General features: G+C 34.5%; 1 protein-coding gene across 1 annotated transcript; it reads left to right on the top strand.

Annotated features, from left to right (window-relative positions):
• Positions 1 to 415: 415 nt before the first annotated feature.
• LOC106980102 (trafficking protein particle complex subunit 13-like) lies at positions 416 to 1495 on the top strand. Its single transcript, XM_027053770.2, has one exon. It carries the CDS (start codon positions 416 to 418, stop codon positions 1178 to 1180), a length of 765 nt encoding a protein of 254 aa, XP_026909571.1. The 3' UTR covers positions 1181 to 1495.
• The last annotated feature ends 281 nt before the right edge of the window (positions 1496 to 1776 follow it).

Genomic DNA, 1776 nt, shown 5'->3' with positions numbered 1-1776 from the left:
CACTCAAAGTTGTGCTATCTACTAAGCATAGTTTATTCACCAACTTTCCAGTTACATGTGAAGATAGGGATTTACCTGGTAATTTCTCTAACCAGCTAATAACTGGTGGCCCCCTACCAGAAATGGCAATGTTTGGGGGAGGTGTTGGCTTTATGATAAATACTTAGAAATACATTTTTGAGAGGCAAATTCCATTTATGTGAGAATTCCCAATGATTGCAAATAAGTTGTAAAATCATATTGAAAATACAGATCTTCAGACAAGTACTCAGCCTTTACGTCTTTTGGTCTTCATGGCTACCATGGCAGAACATTCATTCAATTGTTGTATTGATGATGTCATCCATGACAAAATAAGGACACTTGGAAGAGTCATCCTGTAGGTTCAGTATCTATGCAATGGTGTGGAGGAAAGATGTTTTTTAGTAAACTGTGCTTATTTCCTTTTCTCCCTCCATTTGAAGTTAAAACAAAGTTTTACAATTCAGGGATGAGTGACTTATTTCTTGAAATCCAGATTCAGAATATTTCATCTTCAACTGTCTTTATACAAAAAGTTTTATTAAAGCCACCTGAAATGTACACCAGGGAAGAATTAAATACTGTCAATCAAGCTGGTGAAGATCAGTGTACCTTTGGAACAAGAACATTTTTACAGTCAATGGAAGGACGCCAGTATTTATACTACCTTGAGCTTAAACAGGAATTTTCTGAGAAAGCTGGTACCATTAGGGGACTAATAGAAATGGGAACATTAGATATAGTGTGGAAAAGAGATCTAGGTGAGATGGCAATGCTACAGACAATCCAGCTTCAAAGAGAGGCTCCAGGTTATGGAAACATGAGGCTGTCTTTGGAAACAATCCCAGATACTGTAATTTTAGAAGAGCCTTTTAATATTATCTGTAAGATAACCAACTGCAGTGGTAGGAAAATGAAATTGGTTTTGAAGATGTGTGATACAGATTCTATTCGTTGGTGTGGAAGTTCAGGAAGGTATCTTGGAAAGCTGTCACCAAGTTCATCTCTCTGCTTCACCTTGACACTACTGTCCTTAAAACTGGGCCTACAAGGTGTCTCTGGCATACAGGTAACAGACAAAGTATTAAAAAAAACCTATGCCTGTGATAACCTTGCAAAGATCTGTGTAATACCGTCCACGTTTAAAATGAAAAACTGAAGAAAATTACTAGTGTTATGCTTTCCACAGAGAAGTTTTACATACATTTTTCAGCATCAAAATCATCAATAGCAAATACACAGATTATTTTCATTTACTTCCTTTAAGACTGTGAATGCCTGTGATAATTAAACATTTGTTGATTTCAAAAAAAGAGCAATCTGTCGATTTCCATTTTATATTAAGTACACTCTAACATTTCTTGTTTTAGTAAAGCTGCTATTGAGAACATAAAAACTTAGCAGTATATTGATAATTTAAATGATTATTATGGTTTATTTGCCAAGAGTTTGATTTATCCTGTCTTATTTTTTTCCTTTCTCCTTTCAGTCAATAGAGAACTATTGATGACAGTGCTAAATAAAATTCAGGATGACTCTCATTATTTAAACATGTTGACATTTACTACTTGGAAATGACAATATTTTAAAGTTGTATTCAAAATTATTAGGGCTTACATTTTTTTACACACTGAACTGGCTCTTTTTCACTTATTTTTCTTGGTAAAATTTTATGAACATGTGGAGTTATTTTCTTCAGTTGTTATGCCTGCAAGGGCCCTTGTGAATCCTACCTGGATTAGTCAGTTGGTTTTT

The sequence above is a fragment of the Acinonyx jubatus genome, chromosome X, assembly GCF_027475565.1.
Source record: "Acinonyx jubatus isolate Ajub_Pintada_27869175 chromosome X, VMU_Ajub_asm_v1.0, whole genome shotgun sequence".
Classification (NCBI taxonomy): Eukaryota; Metazoa; Chordata; class Mammalia; order Carnivora; family Felidae; genus Acinonyx; species Acinonyx jubatus.
Note: the sequence above shows the minus strand (reverse complement) of the source record. Positions and strands in the feature narration are given on the sequence as shown.